The sequence below is a fragment of the Cyprinus carpio genome, chromosome A14 (genome assembly GCF_018340385.1).
Source record: "Cyprinus carpio isolate SPL01 chromosome A14, ASM1834038v1, whole genome shotgun sequence".
NCBI classification, from domain to species: domain Eukaryota; kingdom Metazoa; phylum Chordata; class Actinopteri; order Cypriniformes; family Cyprinidae; genus Cyprinus; species Cyprinus carpio.
In genome coordinates this window covers 2163600-2187314 of record NC_056585.1, presented here as the reverse complement: position 1 = coordinate 2187314, position 23715 = coordinate 2163600, and the positions used below count along the sequence as shown (strand labels likewise).

Genomic DNA, 23715 nt, shown 5'->3' with positions numbered 1-23715 from the left:
CCCGAGACATTTTCTGCAAATCTGTGCCAGTTATGTAGGGGTTTGAGTGAGTGGATCTACAGCAGCTTTGGTGCCTACACTCTATTTGCAATTAATCGTCATTATTGTTCTGTATTCTCATTGGTTTGTTGGTGTGTGATTTCATGCACAAGAAAATCTGTTCGAGAACTGCTTATTGGAAAATCACATTGTATTTGATGCCAATCGAATTGACTAAATCCTATTAAAAATGTATATTTTATATATATATATATATATATGTGTGTGTGTGTGTGTGTGTGTGTGTGTGTGTGTGATGTGTGTGTGTGTGTGTGTGTGTGTGTATGTATATATACTGTATATACATACATACATACAAAGTCTTTCATTGTCTAATATATGTGTACCAGTGCCCATATGATTAAGCCAGTTTGCCAACAGCATCTAATATTGCCAAAATGCAAAAAATAAATAAATAAATAAAAAGTGATGAAAACACCATGATGAATACATTCATGTGTTTCCAGACTGTTCTAAAAATATACTGTGACCTGATCCAGCATTGTTCCACACACCCAATCATGCTGTCTTTCTGAGTTAAACTGAAAATCAGCTTTGTACGGCATGCCAAGCCATACATTTATTCTTATTTAAAACCCAAGTTCATGTTTGACTAGAAGTGAATCATTTATCAGTAGATGTACCCATTTTACTGTCATCATACAGTTCATTGGTGTGGGGGCGCAAAAGTTGTTCAGCATTCCAGTATCAGCGTTAAAGCAACTGCTCTAGGCAAACCCAGTTACTAGAGGGCGGGGACTGAGCACACAATGAGAAATAATGGATACCAGATAGAGCTTTATTTGTGAATATGAAAACAAAGAATATTCTTTTGGGGTCAATGAGCAGCAGAACTCATGCAGTGCCACTGCAACACATCGTGAGTCATTCCTAACCTTTTGGTATACATGCACACTCTTAGCTTACATGTGCTGGCCATGTGCTGTGTGATAACTTTACTGATAGAGCAGAATCAACCAATTAAATATCTAATTTAACCTATTTATGTTCAGTGTCAAAAATCCCCTATAGCAGGGACCACTCATTAAATTTTTTTAAAATTCTTTTTCTGATACATTTCAATTACAAATTATATTATCCGCACAACAAGCGAAAAAAAGAGAAAAAAAATAACACAAATGTTGGAACCATCTTTTGCTTCAATGCAGCATGTGATGAATGTCATTAATTTTCTTATTTGATTACTGAACTATAATCTGATATATTTATTCAATTTACCTAAAAAAAAAAAAAAACTGTTTTTAAAATGGTCTAAAACTGTGTTTATTTCCAAGATAAAAATAGCTTCCAAATTGTCAATGTGCCCTTAGACTTTTGACTGAGCATATACCACAGTTAGATAAAGTTCACTTTAGGTATCTAGATCCCATTAAATGCAATTATTTGAACTCACTGATCTATTAGGATGAATCTAGGATTTAAATGGAAACTGTGTGTCGATAAGGTATGCTGGAGGCACACTCTGTGTACATTAAATTTGAGCGACGGAGGGGTGTGTAGAACAAATTAGAATTCAGCAGAGAGAAACAGAGCTTTTCTCATAGCACAGTTTATCATCAGCATCAACTCTTGTGGTGTCTTTAATAAGGCTCTTTAATAAGGGATAATAAGTCACCATCTGTAGAGAATATAATCATCATCTTTGTTGAACATTTAAATACAGACAAATAAGTAATATCTGAACAAGAAGGTGAACAACATTCATGACCATGTAGCCATGGAGAAACAATCCACCTTTCCAAATATTCACAATTTAATTTGAAACGTTACGCAACATCCACAAAAAATAATATTAAAACATAAAGGGTGATGTTATGCTTAATGAATTAGACAGCTTTAAGCAATGATACATTTACAGGGTCTTTGAATAACTTGAACATCACCCATCATCTTCTCAGCGCACACTGTCATCCCAATATAGTTCAGAAGCTAGTGTACATGCGTTATATTTGAACAAGAAACCAATATATTAAACATATCTATCCACATTGAATCATACAAAATGCTTTTGATTTCTGTCACAAGACAAATCAACCAACGGTCAACCAAGCCATCTCCTACCTATCAGTGGTTTGGGTGTTGTATTCCCCATTATTTCCAATAATTGCTTGCCCTTGGTGACAAGTGGATCGCGAATGCTTCTACTCCTGGTCTGTCCATTTATTATCAGATATACCTACGGAATATTTTCGTAATCGCAGCTGTGTGAAATCTCTACGCGTCTGAGAGTCGCAGCGTCTTCATACTATCATGCACACAGAAGCGGCTTTTCAAGCCATTGGCGTCTATTGGCGCATTGGGCAGCCAAACCCTCCCCACGTCTGATCATCCTACAACCCATCTACAGTGGACGCGACCATCATTATAATAAACAAAACTGGCTGCACTGTAAGCGCGCACATCGATTCATTAACTCTTGCTCGCGAAAAAAATTCGGGGAGCTCAAGAAACGTTTTAAAAGCTAAACTATTATTAACTTGACAAGCGTCTTAAAACGCAACGCTGGTGGCGCATAACCCTGATAAAAACAGGGAGACGCGACGCGACGCAACGGCGCATGTGTACGCCACATATCGCAGACGCGTCCTGTGTTTCAACGCGACGCGACGTCGATTCTTCCAGCTTGAAGAGAACATTCACACTTGATTCGCCTTCAGTGCATCGCTCACAAGGGCAAAGGGCAAAAGACGTTCCTCTTATATAGCTTAGACCCCAACACAACGCAACAAAATAATGTTACATATCTTGGTACTGATGTGTTTATTATATTTCATGATATTTAACATGGTACTACAGTTGTGCAGGTCCAAAAATCATAATATTGCCATGGTACTTTTTTTTATAAGTGTGGTGTTGTATAACTAACTTGAACTAAACAAATATCTGTATAATCAAGCTAATTTCATTCAAAGAAATATTAATATATTATTAATATATATATATATAAATATATATAATATATATATATAATTTATTAATATATATATATATAAAGCCCTAGGGTAAAAATCGAATATTTCTAGATATCAGTTATTATTAAAACATTATTTTTTAAAATAACCAGGCTCATAGCAATTAAATTTTAAAGTTTTTTTTATTTTTATCATTACCTTTTACTCCAGAAATGGATATTCAAATGTAATATAAACTTTGCGTTTTCCAACATAGAACAGCAAACAGGCCGGCAGATATCAAAGCACTTAAAAGACATAAAAAAAGAAAAAAAAAACAGATTAGTACCTAAATGTTTCATTACTACAGAATAATTGTGGGTATTTTTGAAAATGACATAAACCCCTTTTGAGGAAATCCCCTCTCTACCCCAACCCCCATCCTATCTCCTCACATCCTTGACCGCTGGGATCCATGCAAGCTGCTTCCTGTCTTGTGAGCTGAAGCTGTCTCTAAGGAGCCTTGTCCAAACAGACCTAGCCCATGATTGCCGGCCACAGGCCAACGGCTATTAAATCTGCCCCAGATCTTCTCAGGAGCAAATATGTTCGTATTATACACAGTATGTCACCTAGTGTGACCATTCAGACAGTAACGAGGCCCATGGTCATTCCAAATTTATGCATATAAAATCATTTCAAAATACCCAGAAAGTTTTACCTATATGGTTGATTGGGCTGGACTGTTATGACGTAGTCCATTTTGGAGAAAAAGTGTAAGTGTGGATTTCAAAAAACATTAGTGGGATTATTAATGCATGAAATGCCAGCTATTACCAAGAAAGAAGGAAAAAAAGGTTATAGATGTTACCCATATAACAAAGCAATCTTGCAATATACTTTCATATTAAAGCCATTATATTGTAATAACTGTAGCAGATTTTTAGTGAAGTGCAGTTTAATACATTTATATCAGTTTATTCCTCTGTACCAGACAGAAATGGTGACCCTCCTGTTATGCACAGTATATGTAAGCTAAGGCAGGGCCAATGCACAATGAAATTCTTTTCAAACGTTTGTCATGGTTCTAGAAGGAAAGGCAGCAATAACTGTGGTTAACACAGGAAGAATGTTTGAGGCGGAGACTATTTGCACTGTAAACAAACATCACATGAATAAAGGCATAAAAGCTCTTTGTTTGGGATATAATGATATCTTGCATTGGGATGCATACCATCAGCTCCTGTTGCAAATTTGTAGGAAGAGTAAGATTAAAAATAATAAATTAAGATTATTGTCAGGATTGTTAACATTTCTTGCAATATGTTGGAAAAACACTACCTAATTTATTTATTTTTGTTATTCTTATTATTCAGTGTTGATTGTCATTACCATTACCATAACTGTTTTCCCCCCTAAAAAATACTGTTACATCTGTTTTAGTATTTGTTCAGGTCTTTTACTTTGAAGTTCCCCTCATATGATCTTGTGGTTCCTTTGATTTTTATTTCATTCATGTTCATGATAGAAGAAAATAAACACCTACACACTGGTGACGCTTGCTGGTCAGAATGGTGTAAATGCAGAAAAACAGAGACCAAACACATAAAATTTCCACTTTTACAAACTTATTGGAAATGTTTTATTGAAAGTATAATCTATCAAATGCAATAAACAAATCATCAGAGGTAGTGGGTCCCCAGAAGCAGGGTTGAATGGGGTTGAAGACCTTTGATCTACTGTTAAATATTAAGAGTCTGTATGTCTTCTTTTATAAATTTTCAGAGCTTGTTTTTTTTTTTTTTTTTTCTATGAAAGTGAAAGTCGTGACATTTGCCAAGTATGGTAACCCATACTCAGAATTGGTGCTCTGCATTTAACCCATCCAAGTGCACACACAGAGCATTGAGAAGTGAACACACCGTGAACACACAGCCGGAGCAGTGGGCAGCTATATCCAACTCCCGGGGAGCAACAAGGGCACTTCAGCCATTGGTATTGAGGGTGGAAAAGAGCGCTGTTCATTAACTCCCTCCCCTACCTACAACTCCTGCCAGCACCGAGACTCGAACCTGTGACCTTCGGGTTACAAGTCCAACTCTCTAACTAAGTCCAACTCTCTAACCATTAGGCCACAGCTGCCCCTATGGATGGCTCAGAAACAAGCCAATAAGAGACTATTAATCATTATTATTATTAATCACTATTTATCATCCCTTTTAATTATACAAAGTAAAAAAAAAGCACAAGTTGGCCAATGGGGTGATCACCTCTCATTACCCCCAGTACACTTCACGTCAAAAGACGCACAACGAAGCTGAAATTCGGCCTGACTCAGAATTCGGCTCAAAATTTGACAAAAATCTCACAGTGTATGCCTGGCCTTGCAGAATACACAACCGACCATGAACCCAGCAGTTGCACTTCTGCATTTATGCTAGAGGAATTGTCCCCTGGAGGCATATTTTGAGGATTATTGTGAACTATGCACCTTGGTAAACTTTAATGTTTTTTCTCTAAAGGACAAGGTAGGCTGTCCACAAACTTTCTGTGCCACCAGCTTCCCACTCTGCCTTGGTGGGCTTCTGCTTTGCCACAGTGCCACATTCTCTGCCTGAGGTGTGGCTTTACCCTGGTGGTCTCCATTTCAGCTGGCTCCACCATGACCACCAGATCCCTAGATCCTATCACTAGATTCCCCGTGGTTTAGTCCAGTGCTCCACAGTCCATGGTCTCATCCACCACTCCAAAGTCCAGATCAACCACCATGGCATGATCCATTTTTTTTATATATATCTCAGCATTATATAAAGGCAGAAGAAAAAACATCTTGATGTGCAAATACAATTTAAGCATAATATATATTTTTTTTCATATCAGTGTCCCCTCTCCTCTGGGAACAGCCAACACAAATTTGTCAGTCTGATTTCATGCTGGCAGCCACTGGCATGGTCAGGGATGGCAATCAGGGAAATGTGACTTGACAAAAAGTATATGCATGAAATAAAATCTCCACGGGACAATTCTGGAAAGGTTTTTTTTTTTTTTTTTGGCAGAAGACTAAATTTGTACCAGCATTAGGCATACGTTTAAATGTGCAGGAAAACTGCACATGTTCCAAAGCTACCACCAGAACATAGCTTTTTTGTCAGAGTAAAAGCATTATGTTCTTTGAGAGAAGATGCTGTCACACTGTGTGGTAAGACTTGTAATATGGCATCAAAATTGCTGCCATGTGGCGGAGTGACTAGTCCTTGGATTATGAAGTGTTACATTAGCTGTATTGTAATTCCCATCAAGTTTCAAAGACACTGAAATGCTAAGCAGATGGCCAACTGGAATGACTGCATGTGGTTGTCTGAGCAGCAGGGGAATCTTGTCCAAAGCCAAACTCACAGATCTAATGACAAAATGAGTCATAACCACTGTCTAAGTGGGCCTAATGCTTTCATTGAATGCATATGCGAAACACAACAGCTATGACTTATAAATTATGAAAAAATCATGCATCCACTGTCTTCTCTTCTCTTGGCTGTGCTATTATGACACATCTTCTGCCAGAGCATGCATACTATTATTATAAACAACTTTAAATGTAATTTCTCCAATTCTAAGTTAGCTTGTATGCCCATGATATATTGCCTAAGCTAAACTTTAGCTAACTTATTACATGGTAGCTCATGAGTCATGGATGTTAGCAAGACAACTATATTTGCCTTTTGGATAATCAGCTGTAAATTCGAGGCACAGGTAGCTTAGTCTTTTGTTAATCACCACTCACCTCCACACCGAGACATGAATCTATGCAGAAATAATAATCTACTAAAATCTATGCAGCTACAGTAAAGATGTTAATAATGCACTAACATTCTTTGGTTCATAAACTTCAAAATGTGATTGAAGTTATTATTACAGCAAAGATTTTTTTTTTTTTGTTATAAAAATAATTATAATTTTATGTGGGGTTGGGTTTTCCCCATGAAACCTAAACGTTGCTATAGGCAAAGTGCCCTTTTCAGGATAAATGTTAAAAAATATTTTTTATTAAGTTCTACATATTGTAGTATATTTAAAAATGTTTAACATGAAAGGGTTTAATCAGTTGAAGTGTTGGACCCAAGTGTTCAGTTGGTTTTATAGGGCTTTAGAATGTTTGATCAGTGTGAGTTAAATCAGTGTGTAATGATTGTCAACAATCTTATTACCTAACCATGAACTGCTGAGGTAAATCATCCCCAACTATACAGAAATTAATGTGAGTGAAACGAGATACAGAGCTGTTTTATTTGCTTTGTCTGTTTATAAATAGATTAGCTACTTTGTATTTAGCTTACTGTGGCAGAGAGATACAAATAGTGAAACGGCTGGAGTGCTGCAATCACTAGAAAAAGACACAGCTGGAAAAGGCTATCCAGCCAATCAGATTTGAGAACCAAAAAGGACTGTTGTATAAAGTATTATATACAATATAATATGGAGTGTTGCTTCGGTTTGTTTTATAAGACCCAGAGAGTCAGCGAGTAAGACAAAGAAACTGGCCAAAAGAGACCCAGCGTGTCTGAAGAGAGACAAAGAAACTTTTTTTTTAATTTATGCAATGATCCTTTGTACTATTTTCATTTTGCACTATTTTAATTGTATGCGGCAATGCTGCAGTTCTTTTGTCAATACAAAGATTAAAATATTGCAATTATGACTCTGTATTCCTCATTGTACAGTACATCAAATTGCAAAGGGAATACAAACACTGAACTCTATATGCCAACCTATAATAAAACTGCCCCAAGACTTTATATAAATTTTGAAAATGTGTAATGAATTTTATTTTTCTATTTAATTTTAATTAAAAAATTTTTTTAGTATTCTTCATAAAATTGTATGTATACATACACACATATATACAGCGGGTATAGAAAATAATCACCCCCTTAAAATAATCACATTTTGTTGCTTTGCAGCCTGAAATGAAGACTTTTTGTTTTATCCAGCTGTATTCACTCAGTGCAAACTATAACATCCAGCTGAAAGATATAACACCAACATGTCAGAAAATAAATAAATAAATTAATTAATTAATTAATAAACCAATCAACTGTGGGTGGTAAGGCACTGTCAAAAGATCTCCGGTACAAAGTTGTGGACAGGCACAAGTCAGGAAATCGATACAGAATTTTTTCAAAGGCTTTATCAATGCCTAGATGCACAGTGAAGTCTATTATTAAGAAGTGGAAGGTATTTGGTACAACACAGACCTTCCCTGGATCAGGACGTAGCTCCAAACTGGATGAAAGAGCCAGGAGGAAACTGATCAGAGAGGCTATGAAAAGGCCTACAGCAAGACCATTCAATCATTTAGTCCCTTTCGTATAGTTCACTTTGTTTTCCAAATAAATGAATGAATAAATAATTAATTAATTGGTAATGGGTTAATAATTGGTAACAATCAGAAGGACTAAATTGCATTATCTTGATAGAAACTGTAAGGTCTTCATGAGATTACGCAACTGGATGTTAATTGCAAATTTGGCCTGTTGTAATGCCTTAATTACAAACAATTATATTGTTCATATTAGCCGATTTTTTTTTTAGAAACCAATGTAATATTAGCAATACATTGTTAAATATTTGAGATGTAAATTTTAAAAGAGGAAAGTAAAAGGATGGTGATTGCTAGTACAAATTGAGAAAGATAAGCAACTGACCTTTTTACCTCAGAAAACCATGATGCAATGGACGTTAGATCCAATGGATATCCATTGTTGAACCACCCTGCACATTCAGTCTGTTAAAAACTGTCCCAAATATGTCCAAAATTTAGTCTTTGAGGACTTAAATTTCAGTTTACAGGCTTCTAGAGTATCAGAGGTTCATTTGACAAACAGTAGGAGGTTGCTGAGTGTCATATTCTCTAAAGTGCCGTAACACATAAACAGACACAAGATAGTGTGAACCTTGACAACAGAGGTCAACCTGCCTGACAAACCCCTAAGGTCAACAGGGGTCAAATACCAAAGGAATATTTTAATGACTGCCCTAAAGTAGTCTTTTTCCATGTAGAGGACCTTATAACTGACCCAATCCTGGTAGAACAGTCTAAGTGCAGCAGACCACCTGGTGATGGTTAAGTTGTTACATAACCAATAGGAATGTAGGCCTAACGATTCACTCAACTCACGATTTGATACTATTCACGATACTGATTTTACGATATGATTCTCTCACAATTTATTCTAAACAAAATTAGACTTGTTGATGTCCTTTTATTATTGCTTGGACAAAATGCTGCACATTTTTTGTGAAACAAAAATATGTAAAATAACAAAATGAAATTGAAATTTTGAAAAAGAACCCCAAATCTAATCAAATAAATAAGACAAAAAAACTCTTCATAATAAATAAAGGTTTTGCCTGTGGCAATTTAGAGGCAACCACTGCATTTGAACATCATCACAATCCAAACAAAGATGCTGTTTACATGCAGCATGAGCAGTTTTTTAATCTAAATTAGATTGTATAATTTGCTATGTTAAAACAAAAACATAATACTCTGACTTTAGTTTTGTGAAACTATACTACATAAAACAAATGCACGAAACAAAGACAGCAGACAAACTGAATGAGACGCAGTTTCACTCTCTGACAGCAGGTGGTGCTTATGGAACAGCAGCTATATGGAACAGCAGCTATACAGCGTTTCCTTGGTTACCGCTGTAAACAAAGCAGCACAGCACTTATAAATGCTGCTTTAATATGCATTATACAGAGGCAAGATGAAAGACAGTTGCTGCGTCCCAATTATACTATGCCCTAAGTACTCTTTTTGTGAAGAAAAAGTGCATACATTTTAGTATGTAACAGAATATTGGGCAAGCTTTGGGACATACTACTTCGTGATCATAAAAGACAGCCAGATGGCAAATAACTCTTGGGGAGAAATTATTTCACAAACACGTCAAAAGTGCATCATTTAAATTTGTGAAGACTTGCAAAAATAAAATGAAATAATAAGACTTACTTATTATTTCATATTATTTAAAATTTCACACATGTTGTGGCGTAAAACACTGCATTCTGAATGATCTGACGTAATTCCGGCACACTTCTACTTTTCTGTTCTTTCCTGCTACTTCCAGTGACGATTTCGCTTGTGCGCCCCCTGTCGTTTCAAATAATATCACAACATCGAACGCATTAAGTATAAATGCCTCCAGAATTTGGGGTTGTGCGCGTGGAGTCTGTGGAGGTTCGTGGAACGGAGCCAGGCGAAAGTATAAATGAGCATTTAGAGTGTGCACGGATCTGCACTTCGAATTTCTACCGGAAAGCAGTAAACCATCCGGAAATCTCCGGCATACTCATTTCAACATACTACGATTTGGGACAAACCAATTCTAATTTAGAATACTATTTAGGACGGATAGTATGTGAATTAGGATGCAGCAAGTTAGTCTTTCTAAAGACAGTCAATTCCCCTCAGAGAAACATTCATATAAAAACCCACCCCAAAAATGTATTGTGATTTGTTTAACATCTCAACAGATTTGAATCGTCACATATTTGCATCGATGTTCAACCGGCTCGGTGCATCATTACATCCCTAATAAACAACATAAACTGGTTATTTCAGACTCTGAAATCTGACTGGATGAGCAAAATTTAAAGCTGTTGCTAAATAGCCAATACACACACACCTGTGATGGCACATCAATGTAATTCTGCATTTAATTACTTTTTTGCCTGGCAACTGTAAACAGGCATTAAATTAAAATAATGAACTATAATAATTAATGGAATAATTTATTCCAGTTTTTATTAACAAATAGGTCATATGCTACAGTGATTTTACAGTGGCTATGGGGTATTTGTGGTACAAATCACAGTAATGCATGGTCTCTGTATTGTTTTAATGGGGAGCTACATGAGACAGCTGTCAGTGACTTCAATATCGTGAGTACAAGTAATCAGCATGTGGTAGTTAGTATGCGCATATGGATCCCAGACACAAATGTTTCACTGCAGTGACTTTTCACAAAGAATTTGAAAAAACTCTGTTGATCAAATTCCTACAAAGCAAAAATTTTGGATACATTGTTGACATGAAGAAGGAGGTTTCACAGCATGTCTATGTCCTTGGATGTTTCCATTTGACTTGCTTTCTCAGTGAGACATAAACACCAACAACAACAAGCCCAAACTGGTGCATCTGATATCTTGAGGTCAAACAATTTTTCATTTCTTTAAAGAATTTCCATATTTAGAACGTTGTAATACATTTCTTATACTTATGCAAAGGGCTACAAGTAGGGGTGCATGATAATTATCGGCTGATAATTAATGCACATCTCTTCAGTAAAGCTGGTTCTCTAATCAGCGGTAAATTCCATCAGGTGCGTGATTTCACATAGAGCAGCTGTTACTACACAGAGCCGTTGTTAACTGACAAGCTGCGCAAATCCAAGTTCATTATCAGCGTGGATTTGTGTGTAAAACCAGCTTTACTGAAGAGATATTTATCGGCCGATATTTATTGTGCACCCCTAACTACAAGCAAATGTCTAATCCCTCTTGATCACAAATTACTACTGGTCATTCCCCCTTCTATTGATATGGCACAATGCTGTTATTCCAGAGAATTCAGTTTTTGAAAACCAATGGAGTGTAGCCATGTGTTCTAAATAGGGTTTACATATTGTAAGAGTTAATGGAAGCCATGTGAATTTGAGATTAATGAGAGGTGAATTTGATCTTCTAGGTAATACCGCTGGTTTAAGGGAAACCTTGTTACTAGGGCTGCACGATATTGGGAAAAAATTACATTGCGATATTTTATTTTTCTGCGATATATATTGCGATATGAAATCTAATCTAATTTTTTCTTACAAACAAAAATGGGGTGAGCACACTTACATTCTCATTTTAAATGATTTAAGCATCAGAGTATTATTTAAATTTGAGTAAATTATTTGTTTGTAACTTTAGGATATGGTTTGAATTGTTAACATATTAACTAACATGAACTTACCACGAGCAATACTTTTGTTACTATATTTATTAATCTTTGTTTATCTTAGTTTAAAAAACACAGCTGTTCATTGTTTGGTAATGTCACTTCACAGTGCATTAATTATGTTAACAAATACTTTTGATTTCAACAATGAAGGCTATAGCCTAAATGTTGAAATTAACAATGTTGTAGAAGTGCAGTTTAGTAATAGTAAATGTTAAATAATGTAGTTAAATAGTTTAATAAATAGAACATTATTGTAAAGTGTTACAGATTTTTTTAATACACCAATTCAGACGTCTCGTGAGTTCAGTGTTGGACAGGTCAGTTGTTTAAACCATTCATTAAATTGAATCGGTTCAAAGGAATCATTAGTTCGCGAATCAGACGTGTACGCCACGTGTTGTGTTATTATCTCGGCAGTTTAGGATATCGCACAAGATTTGACAACACAGAAAACATTTCATCACTGGATAGGTTTTTTTATTTATTTTTTTTCGACACCATCGTGTCAATTGGTTTTGATTAATATGCGCGAGGGAGAGAGAAAGACAGCGCTCGTGTTGTTTGAAGACGGTGAAGTTGAGCGCGCGCGGCCGGGGCGCTCTCTCTCTCTCTCTCTCTCTCTCTCTCACTCGCTCTCTCTCTCTGCTCGTTCTTATATGCGCCCTGTTAAACTGACAGGACTTAAAAACACATGCAAATGATAAACTTTCACTCTATGATGGTTAAGCTGCGCAATTTATCCGTGAATCACATTCGTCAAGGGCCGGGGCGCAGCTGGCCCGTACGGTTAATGAATCACGGATCAACTACGACAGCCTACATCACACATCCTGCGATGTGACTATCGTGGATTCGTACATCGCGATATCGATGCTTAAACGACACATCGTGCAGCCCTACTTGTTACCATATCAGCAACATTACACATCACCAAAACTACTTGAAAATATTTAACTGAACCATATTTCTGAAGAAAAATGTGAGTGATGCTTCTCCATGTCACAGGGGTTGCCAGGTGTTTTCTAGGGTGCTATGTTGTACCTTGGTGGTCCAAGTCCCAACCCCTAATCTCTATAATATTCTGCAGGGTCAGTTTTGTGCCAAACTTTAATGCCTAGGCAGGGCTCCAAACAAAACAAATCGAGTAAGGAGCCATTGGCTCCTATAAGAAAAAAACTTAGGAGCCAAATAATTTTTTTAGGTGCCACAGAATAAACGTGTTTTATTTATTTTAAGATTGTTATTATTTATTTATTTACATTTCAACATTTCAATCATACTGTCATGTGTTTATGTCTCATCTTTTCTTGACTTTATCAGCATTTTAATCCATCTTGTAGATGACCTGGGAACTAAGGTTCACTTAAAGTGGGAACTAAATGTCTTTTTCCAGCTTGAAATATACAGTCACAAAGAATTGTTCATTACACAGAATCTGTACCAGTATCATGGAGCATAAGCATCACTTGGCCACTGAGTGTAGCTTGGGCTCCTCCTACTGAGACATTTCAGTAAGTTGTACTGTAGGCTCTCTTATAAAATAGCCTATCTTTTGATGTTAATTCATGTTCACTACAGTATGTACTATTTAAGATAAAGATTAAATGGGTTCACTTGCCCTTGAACTGAGGCGCTAAAGCGACCGCGCCTGGAGCGCCAAAACTGTATTGTTTGAATTTCGTTATGAATTCGGAATAATTTTAAAGCTGGTACTTTTTATTAAAAAGTTACAAAGCATCGAGCTTTTTGCGATTACTGGACGGCAGTTGCACTTCAAATAATGAAGTTCACGCATTAAAAGAACACAGACCAAGATCTTGTTTAGAAGAAGCCATATTAGTAATTCTTATAAACGAGAATTGTTAACGATATTGCCAATATTCATACAGCTGACAGCTTTACCTGGTCTAGTTTGTTCAAGTTGTGCACGAAACAGACGCTGTATTTTCTGCACTCTCCCTTCTTACGTCTCCGTCATTTCTCTCTCGCTGCACAGCGGAGCTGCGTTTATCAGACTGTGTGCGGCAGCACTGATGTGCGGCAGAGACGAGGAGTGTTTGAAACTCTCTTTTTCCACTAAAATTTTGATGCGCATCGTCTGTTTAATACGTGAACATAACAAAAGATCTGATCGCAAATCAATTAGGAAAAAAGGCATAACATGTAAATATATACCCAGATAGCAATAACACTCGGGCTGATTCTGGCTGAAATGCGTCTCTGTCGGTTCAGTCTCGGCATCGGTGAGAAGATAATGGACCAGAGCCGCGCCGACTCTACAAAACACTTCTGGCTGACAGACGGCTTTTTCTCTATGGGCCGATCTCGGCTGAAAGCTGTTGTACACGCGGCAGGTCCACACTCGGTGTAGTTGTGTGTATTAACCTTCGGCCCGAGTTCGTTTCATCACAGACGGGGCGCTGCTAGAATGCAGCAAATCATCCGCCTGAGAAAACTTTTTTTAGCGGTTAAATCCTGAGGAGCTTTCGGCGGGTAGTCGCCAGTGGCGACCTCAGCAAAAACGTCACTCGCAAATTAATATTTATGGTCGCAAATGCGACTGTTTTAGTCGCAGTTTGGAGCCCTGCTAGGGGTTTTTACAAATCTCTTACTTTTGATATGAGTAATACTAGTTGTGATGAATTGTCTCTGCATGGCTAAAAGAGAAACCATCCCTGTCAGAAAGATGGACATTTTCAAAAATTTCTTTGCATTAATGCATGTCACAACAGCTTATCAGCTTATCAAGGATACAAACATCTAATGTTATATAAACAAGGGCATTCATATCACAGTGATGTCATTAGTTATAGACGTACAGTATCTATTTCAGAAGCCCTAAATAAGACAGCTGTCCTGTCCTTTGAATGCTATTTTAATACCCTTTAAAGCAACTCCTAACTGGCCTGTGGGGCCTCATGTCACCTCTCCTGCACAAGGTTAACAACACCCTGGGAGCTGTCACCAGAGCACAGGGGCCCTTAGGGGAGGTGGGCCACACCTCTCTCCATGGGAAAGAGACACTGCAGGGTATTTTTGGGCTAAAGCACCCATTTGAATGTTGTTTGTTGACCTTGGGTGTCAGGCGTGAGGGATATATAACTGGTAGTCTTGCCATCTTGTGATTAATTTAAGTGTTGTGAGAAATCTAATTTTACTGATGGCCAATTCAGTTCATATAACAGTCACTGAAGAGATCCCCCAGCAACAATATTGATCAATCTGGAGCTCTTACACAGAATTTAATATAGCAAGGGCTGCGCCAAGTGTGTGATCACACAGGGCCTTGCAGCAAAATAAAATGACAGCTGACTTGATTATGTAAAGCCAATTAGTTTTAAGTTAATGTTTTTGTCCTTTGAAAGTATATAATAGCTAAAAGTCAAAGCTATTAGTGAGACTATGTTTATCATGATGCTGCATTATTCTGATTAATAAAAATATATTATGCAGTAGAACTATTTTTTTTAATTATTGTGTCAAAGTTCATATTGTGGCTTTATTTATGGTCAGACACATGTACATGTCATTATATTATTAACACTTTACCAAGACCAAGCTTAAGTGGAGGTTAAACAGTTATACAGTTTATGTGTGCAGCACTTCATTCAAGCTTTTTCAGGGTATGTCTGAAATGGATGTCCACTGTTCAGTTGAATGTCAATGAATACCTTTGGTTTATCTGTCCATTAGATGTGAATAAAAGTGGTGTTCATTACTATAGCAAACATGGCAGTTTTCCAGTTTCCAACTGAAATGAACACTTGATGCAGCAAAACACCAATAACCTTAATTCCTGTTCACACAAATTATGATTACAGGAGCATGATTATCGATTAATAAATGTGCGGATAAATGTGTGGTTCCTTGCACAATGCTATGTTATGACCTCAAAATACTTTCACCATAGTGCATGATACTAATATTAATATATTTTGACATTTGAATCAAATAATCAGCACCTTAGGTATGGCTTTTTTGACGTGCTTGGTAGCTCACCTGGTACAGCATTGAACTTGCAATGCGGACCACTTGTGTATGAGTCCTGTTATTTTCAAATGTGATGGAGCAATAACGTTTCAGGACCCATTAGATATTTAATTTCTGAACTGCCGCAATACATTTAACAACCTTGGTAATAAAACATTGCCAGATTTACATTTATTTGTTTTGTATAAAATTAAACATGCTCTTAGCACCGCTCACTGACATTTTGAAAGTGTTGCGAAACATTCAAAAAGCAACGCAATACCATTTTGCTGAAATTCCACCATTGGTATGATTTTCCAATGAGCCTTAGTTGGTTAAATCAGTCAGAAATCTATGCCATTGATTATTTTATTTTAATCTGATCTTTATTATGCAGATATATTTTTATAAATAGATAAATAGAGCCCATTCACAATACTACTCAGGGCTTTAGTGTGTGACCAATTTGGTTTGACCACGAGGGAAAAAAAAGTCTCCGCGACTATGAAAGTCTCCCTGAGGTTCAACAACAGACACTAGAGCCCTGCATTTCAGCCTGAGCCCGATGGGCCCTGACTTTTTTACGCCCCTCGAGATAATTTTCACGTCATAGTTCAGATGCAGGCCGGGCCTCCCACCCGTTTTAGACTTCTCCTTACGTTTATATTTTAGACTTCCATCAATTAGTGAAAAAAAATTGCCGTGCTGGTGGAAACAACACGATACTGCGGTGTTTAGTGTCCCGCAGCAGTGCAGTTGAACAGTTCTCCATTCAAATACACGCAATAGGCTCAAGCTTGCCGCAAAGCACCGGCAAAAGTAATTTCCATAAATGTGACAGGGGGAAATAGTAAGGAGATATTTTAAATTATTTACTAATTAAGTGTTTTCTGAGTCTGTGTCGCAAGAATGAAGTTGCTGATCCTGACTCGCCATCTCATTAAACGTGCCTTTAGAAAGAAATGCATCTTTACGGATTATGATTATAATGAAAGAGTTTTTGTTTTCGATTTGTTTTATTTCGTTAAGTAATCATTTAAAGCTTTCTATAGATATATTTATCATGTCTGTGGGCCATGTTTTCAGAGTTTCTGTTCATTTTTGTACTCCTGTTAAAGACGAGATGCAGAAAGCGCATTGTGTTTGTTTTCTTTATTTTATAAAAGCTCAATGTTTTGTTGATATTGTGTGTGCACACAAATAAAAGACGCTTTGCAGTTACAAATGATGTACTACTCTTACCTTTATGAGCAAAAATGACGGTGTATCTACTGAACAAAATGCAAATTATCATGCTGGCATCTCCATGTCCTGAAGCGTCTCCACACAAACTATTGGATATAGCGCACATTTATCTGGGTCTAACGTTTAAACATTGTTATATGCTTGAACTGTTTTATATCTATAGATTTTATTTTAGGCGAGTCGTGATGATTTGAGAAGGCTAAATGGATCAAACATAGGCTCACTGTTTAACGCTGGCCGCTTGGTCATTACTTTAAAAAAAACAAAACTAAATCTTATATTTACCAAACAAAAAATGCTTCAAACATTTTTCTAAATTAACTTAATAAAAAAACTAAATTAAATATAATCACTTTGCTATTACATACAAAACTGAACTATTTTAATACCTGAGACAGTAGTTTTTAGTGTTTAGGGACTGTGAGAGGGAGTGTGGCCAGCTGGTTTAGCCAAGGCCAAAGATCAAGAAGGCCAAACTACAGGAGCTGGCCATCCGAGGGGCATGTGACTGCAATGGAGGATAGTCCATAAGACATTGAGCCATGAGATGTTCAGTTTGAAGCCCTTAAAACACTTAATTTAGATTTTCTTTTTATATTATTTATCTTGAGATGTTTTAAGTTTAAATTTCAGCTCAGTGAAGCACTTTAAGCACCAACAATTTTTTAGTAACTTATCTTTCTTGTAGAATTGTGCTTCAAATAAAGAACTTTATGTTGACCAGATTGTTAGTTAATCATTTACAAGTCAATATTGCCTATATGGACAGAGATTAAAAAAAGTGAACTTGTAAAACTGCGGTGTTAAATACGATGTGGTCAAAAATTTGGGTGCAAATAACTTTTGTGCTGGTGCACCTAAGAAAAAAATGTAGGCGCACCAGTGCAACCAGTGCAAAAAGTTAGTCTAGAGCCCTGCTACTTGATTTGAAAAGGACAACTACAATTCAAATATAAGACCTGTTAGTGGAACAAGCCTCCTGGAGAGGGGAACACAATAGCTGTAGTGACCAACAATAGGATAGTGCATGTCAGCGTTACTGTTTTGGCATTTTCCAAGGCACATCACTATCACCTGATCTGCTAAAACAGCTGCAGCATGTGCAGCAGTGGAAGTCTGAAGATAGCTTGCTTGTTTTCTTGCGATTAAATCTGCTTATTTTGGCACCCTCTTAAAGTGTTCCTCCCTTACACAAAAGTATTGTGAAGGGGACTTTTTTCAAATACAAAAAAAACAGACAGAGGAAGGATCTATTCAGATACAGCATTCTGTTTTCCACATTTTAGAACCTTGCTTCCAAGTCATGCTAGTCACGTAGATATTATGTTCAGAAGGATATTTCAACACCAACACCAACTTTAACTGGTGAAATGACTGTGAAATGAATTTTATATATATATATATATATATATATATATATACACACACACACACACACACACACTGGACAGATGGCCAGTCCATCACAGATGTTGTTTATATATATTGTAACACTTGTGCATCCTCCATATCTTTCTTCCATATCCTGGCTTGTTTTGATCCGTTCCACTCTGTCCATTCCAGTTGCAGTTAAATGGAATAGCACCATTTCTACCAGTTGATAAATTTGTACTATCATACTGCCAAGCCCAATGTATTACAGCACATGTAAGTAAAATATGGATAATTAAATAACACAGCGAGTAAAACAGGGAGACTACATCAACAGGTATGAATGTGAGTCCACCCACTGAGAAACAGCAACACAATTTTCTCCAACAAAACTGATGAAAGATGAAAGGCTGTCAAGCTGTCAACAGGCCCTGCTGAAAAGACCAGCATAATGGGTTAAATCTCTGTAAGGTAAGTAGTGCATGCAGAGAGGCACTTCCCTTTGGAACTTTACCTTTTTAGACTATAAATATAGATTATTATGTGCTGCTAGCTGTCACTGCGCTGTTTCCTCTTTATGTGCATGTTTGTGTTGTCTACAACCAGTGTCTGGTCCTTATCACTCACTGTATGACACTTTCATGACCCCTGCTCTAGGATGTGTTAATCCTCACTAAACTTTTTGTCTGTTTGCCTGACTATTATAGAATACCTGCTACAAACCAGTGCCGTTAAAGGATAGCTGGCCTATGTCTTGGATGATTTGTTTGATCTGTTTATTTGAAGAATTCAAATATATATACTCCCTTAAGATATATCTCCTCCCTCTAAGGTATACAATAAATCTGATACTCTTTAGACATTTTATTTTACAATACAATATTTTTTGGCAGTTTGCAGCTGACTGGCCTGTGATTCAGTGGATTAAGGAATGCAGACAAACTACTCATATGACTTCAAGCCTTTAACAATGTATATATGTTCTAAGAGTCATTACTCAGTTAAACAAATGAGAAACATACAATAAAACACACACGGTAGAGCCCTGCATCTGTATTTGTCAGCAGGAAAACACTTTAAATGATATCTAGTTGGAGAAAACTAAGAAAACGTGAACGTATTTAATAGAGGCTACAATAAAACTGCATTAGTTGTCACTAAGTGAAGATGACTAAAAAGACGTAAAAAGATAAGCATTCAAAATGAACAAAATGTCTAGTTTTATTTTAAATTGTTAAATGTTGCTATTATATAAAGAAATAGCACATTTTGTTATTATTGTTCTCATTACAGTATATCCCACAGAAATAAATAGTTCATAATTCAGTAAGACATTAGCTGCCATCTGCTGGTAAGATTATGCCAATAAGTGCAAACTGCCCTCTAACGGTTGTGTATAATAGTTTGCTCCTCGAATTCTTATTAGACAATTTATACTTAGGCTAATTTTTGAAACTTTTTATTGAAAGATTTAATTCACATTTAATTGTATCTTTTATATAATGTTAGTTAGTCAGACCAAATGTTTTTTTCAGAGTCCTCATTTCTGTACTTGAAATAATTGTTCCCCCTCTACTCTTCTCATCAAGGTCCTGGGAAAGCCACAACCTTGCCAACTCTGCATAGCTCAGAAACCAGTGGCCACCCCTCTCTCATCGTGGGAGTTACATTTCCTGTCTGACTCTGAAATTTTCTGGAACAGTGTCCTTTCTCATGATATTTTCTAAAAATGTAATAAATGGCAATTCAACAATTATAAACTATTATAACAGAATGGCAGTATTATAAACTATACTCTACAAATTAAAAGAGTTTGAAAAAGATTATAGATTAATAATAATGTTACAATTCTTCAGTAGAAACAAAGGCCACTTTTGCAGTCCCTGATTTTGTAGATTTTTAATAAACAATTATATAAGTAATATCACAGGCAAGAGTGCTGTTGCTCCCATATTCAGACTAACAATTTTGAATTTGTTATGTTGATTTTATATATTTGTTTATAGTATTTTTGATTTGTGTTTTATGAAAGTAGTTCTGTATTGTATGAGTTGTGGTTTTAGTTTGTCCGGGTACTTTTTGCCTATTGTTTTATGAATACTGTGAGTTTGGACACACGACTCACTTTCACCTACTATGTAGGAGGGAATTAGGCATATTCAAATGCAGCCCATATTGTTAAAATTTGTGACACGTTAGTGCAGTGGTAGGCAACGTCGGTCCTGGATTGCCGATGTCCTGCAGAGTTTAGCTCCAACCCTGAAAAAAAAAAACCTCACTTGTCTGTAGCCTTAGCAATCCTGAAGACCTTGATTGGCTTGTTCAGGTGTGTTTGATTAGGGTTAGAGCTAAACTCTGCAGGACCGACGTTGCCTACCCCTGCGTTAGTGGATCATGTTTATAGGTCGCCAGGAGCAGGGTTGGCCACCGTTGTTGGTTTCTGACGTCATACATCCACTAAAACGTCTCAGAAAAGTTATTTCCGAGAGTCAGAGAAGCTCAAGCGGCATTTGAGATGCCACTCGCTTTTGATATTTTGTATCCAATACTGTGATATTTTTACCTGTTAAAATACTTTACCATTAACTACAGGCCTATACACTATATTACTATTATAGTCACAAATAAGCCAGACACTCACCTTGCAGACTGCTGCTTTGCCACTGAACTCTTGTCTTGTGAATTGTACCTTGAGCGGAAAACACCGCGGAAGATCCGTTATTCCCCATCAGAACACTTAGTGATATTTCTTCTAACTGAATCTAATGCAACCGAATCATTCCAAAAAGCCGTCACAGAGTTGTCTGATCTCGAGACTCTGCATTGGATACTGCGAAGGAAAACCGAACAACCCGCCTAAATTCAGTTTGAAAGCTAAAAACAAATAACACGTGTGTGTTTGTATCTCTCTTGAGCTGTCCAATCGCTGTGTCGGGCTCTTTGTGTGAACGCCCCAACGCTCCTGACAAACACGGCCACTCCCCGCTGGCGCGCCTCAACGCTTCAGTAGAATGTGTAGAAATGTCCGGCTGGTGAAAAATGTTCTAGGTAAGGCGCCACATCCAACAATTTTAGCATACATCCAATCCCAGTATGATTTATCCCAGTATAACAAAGGGGAAAATATTAGGATTTATAATGTTAAAACATGTGGTTGAATGTTATTAAGTGTCTCATTTTAAAAAAAAAAAAAAAAAAAAAAAATGAATAAAAATCACAACATGATCATAGAATAAGTTAATTACAGACCGATCTCAAATCTCCCTTTTCTGTCAAAAAAAAAAAAAAAAAAAATTAGATAGGAAAGTGTGTGTCTGATCTGTTATTTTTTTTTTTGGAGAGATGTTGTATCTCTGGGTATCTGGTGTGGGTTTTTAGTGTGTATTATTGTTGTGGATGCTCTAATTAGAGTTACAAATGACCTGCTCTTATCGTCCGACCGTGGTTGTATTTCTCTATTAATGATACTGGATCTTAGCGCTGTGTTTGGCACTATCGAACAGAAAATCCTTTTGAGTACACTACAAAATTATGTTGACATTAGTGGAACTACATTGTCATGTTTCAAATCGTACTTATCTGACCATCATCAATTTGTAGCAGTTAATGACGAGATATCATATCGATCACAAGTACAGTATGGAGTGCCACAAGGTTCAGTACTAGGACCATTGCTTTTCACACTTTGGGAGATATCATCAGGAAACATGGTGTTAGCTTTCACTGTTATGCTGATGATACTCAGCTCTATATTTCTTCGTGGCCTGATGAAACATACAAATTTGCAAAACTAACGGAATGCATAGCTTATATAAAAAACTGGATGACTAATAATTTCCTATGCTAAATTCTGAAAAAAACAGAGGTGTTAATTGTTGGACCAAAATCCTCCGCATGTAATAACCTAAAACACTGTCTAACACTTGATGGCTGCTCTGTTAATTCCTCGTCATCAGTTAGGAACCTAGGTGTGCTATTTGATAGCAACCTTTTCTTTGAAAACCATGTTTCTAGCATTTGTAAAACTGCATTTTTCCATCTTACAAATATATCTAAATTACGACCTGTGCTCTCAATGTCAAATCCAGAAACGTTAATTCATGCATTCATGACCTCAAGGTTAGATTATTGTAATGCTATATTAGGTGGTTGTTCTGCATGCTTAATAAACAAACTCTAGCTGGTCCAAAATGCATCAGGTAGAGTTCTTACTAGAACCAGGAAGTACGGCCATATTAGCCCGGTTCTGTCAACTCTGCACTGGCTCCCTATTGAACAACGAATACATTTTGAAATCTTGCTTATTACTTATAAAACCCTGAATTGTTTAGCTCCTCAGTACTTGAGCGAGCTCATATCGCATTATAGTCCTTCACATCCTCTGCAATCTCAAAACTCTGGTCATTTGATAATACCTAGAATATCAAAATCAACTGTGGGTGGCAGATCCTTTTCCTATTTAGCGCCCAATCTCTGAAACAGTACACCTAGTGTTGTTCGGGAGGCAGACTCTGTCAGTTTATATCTAGATTAAAGACCCATCTCTTTAACCTGGCATACACATAATACACTATCACATTTCTATAATTCAAATCCGTTAAAGGATTGTTAGGCTGCATTAATTAGGTCAGCCGGAACCGGGAACACTTACCATAACATCCAATGTACTTGTTACATTGTAAGAAGAATGGAATCTATGCTAATATTAGTCTCTTTTATTCTTATTCCGAGGTCACTGTAGCCACCCAGATCCAGTCCGTATCCAGACCAGATGGTGGATCAGCACCTATAGACAACCTCTTCAGCCCTGAATGTCATTGGAGACCATGTCTAGATGCGAGGAAGTGGAAGATACCTTTGGAGGGCTTAGTGTCATTTATGACCATCAGTACAAGACCCTGGGAGCCAGACGAGCCCTCTGCACCTGTGTTGCAGCCTGGCATTAAACCACGCCATGCTGGTTTCATCTGGCCAGAGAAGAACTGGCCACCCAACTGAGCCTGGTTTCTCCCAAGGTTTTTTCTCCATTTCTGTCATCGATGGAGTTTAGGTTCCTTGCCACTGTCGCCTTTGGCTTGCTTTGTTGGGGACACTTGACTGATTGCACAGACAATATTGGAAGAGAGCTGAACTGGATGATGACATCACTGAATCATCAATGAACTGACT

General features: G+C 37.0%; 1 protein-coding gene across 2 annotated transcripts in view; it reads right to left on the bottom strand.

Annotated features, from left to right (window-relative positions):
- Positions 1-21545, bottom strand: part of LOC109075005 (E3 ubiquitin-protein ligase NEURL1B-like) — a 38634-nt gene extending 17089 nt beyond the window's left edge. The window contains exon 1 of one of the 2 annotated variants that reach the window (XM_042769703.1): positions 21188-21545. In XM_042769703.1, the coding sequence (XP_042625637.1) occupies positions 21188-21275 (88 nt within the window). In that variant the 5' untranslated portion in view covers positions 21276-21545. Of the gene's footprint in view, positions 1-2121; positions 2674-21187 lie in introns of those variants that run through there. The other variant, XM_019090989.2, reaches the window with a different exon arrangement.
- Positions 21546-23715: the final 2170 nt, after the last annotated feature.